Source organism: Corapipo altera, unplaced genomic scaffold, assembly GCF_003945725.1.
Source record: "Corapipo altera isolate COAL_440 unplaced genomic scaffold, ASM394572v1 140, whole genome shotgun sequence".
In the NCBI taxonomy this organism is placed as follows: domain Eukaryota; kingdom Metazoa; phylum Chordata; class Aves; order Passeriformes; family Pipridae; genus Corapipo; species Corapipo altera.
Genome location: NW_020885077.1, coordinates 179,725 through 180,260, shown reverse-complemented (window position 1 = coordinate 180,260; position 536 = coordinate 179,725). Strand labels below are relative to the sequence as shown.

Here is a 536-nt window from a genome sequence, read left to right as displayed (position 1 = left end):
AACCCTGAGGGGGCCGGGGCAGGCGGGCGGCTGCGGCTCCAGCTCCAGCTCCAGCTCCAGCTCCAGCTCCAGCTCCAGCTCCAGCTCCAGCTCCAGCTCCAGCTCCAGCTCCAGCCGCCTCCTCGCCCTCTCACGGCCCCGCGGTCGCTCCTCCCTCCCGTCTGGCGGCCGGGGGGATCCCCCCGCGGAGGGAGGGAGTGAGGGGCCGGGCCGGGCCGGGCGGGGCGGGGCGGCCGCAGGAGGCCGATCAGCCGCTATAAGAGCGGAAGCGGCGGCGGCAGCTCCGCTCCCTGTGCGTGGACACCCGGCCCATCCCGCCGACATGGCGCTGTCCGCAGACCCCCAGTTCAAGAAGCTGCTGGAGTGGCACAAGGCGAACGCCTCCAAGCTGGTCCTGCGGCAGCTCTTCGAGGCCGATAAGGATCGCTTCCAGAAATTTAGGTGAGGCCCGGGCGGTGCCGCATGCGAGGCCCGGGGCCGGGGAAGGGCCGGTCGGGGCCGGGGAAGGGCCGGTCGGGGCCGGGGAAGGGCCGGTC

At 74.3% G+C, this 536-nt stretch overlaps 1 protein-coding gene across 1 annotated transcript in view; it reads left to right on the top strand.

Moving 5' to 3' along the window:
* Positions 1-206: 206 nt before the first annotated feature.
* GPI (glucose-6-phosphate isomerase) overlaps positions 207-536 on the top strand; it is a 22,717-nt gene continuing 22,387 nt past the window's right edge. The window contains exon 1 of the mRNA XM_027669366.1: positions 207-441. Within this exon, the coding sequence (XP_027525167.1) occupies positions 323-441 (119 nt within the window). The 5' untranslated portion in view covers positions 207-322. The remainder of the gene's footprint in view (positions 442-536) is intronic.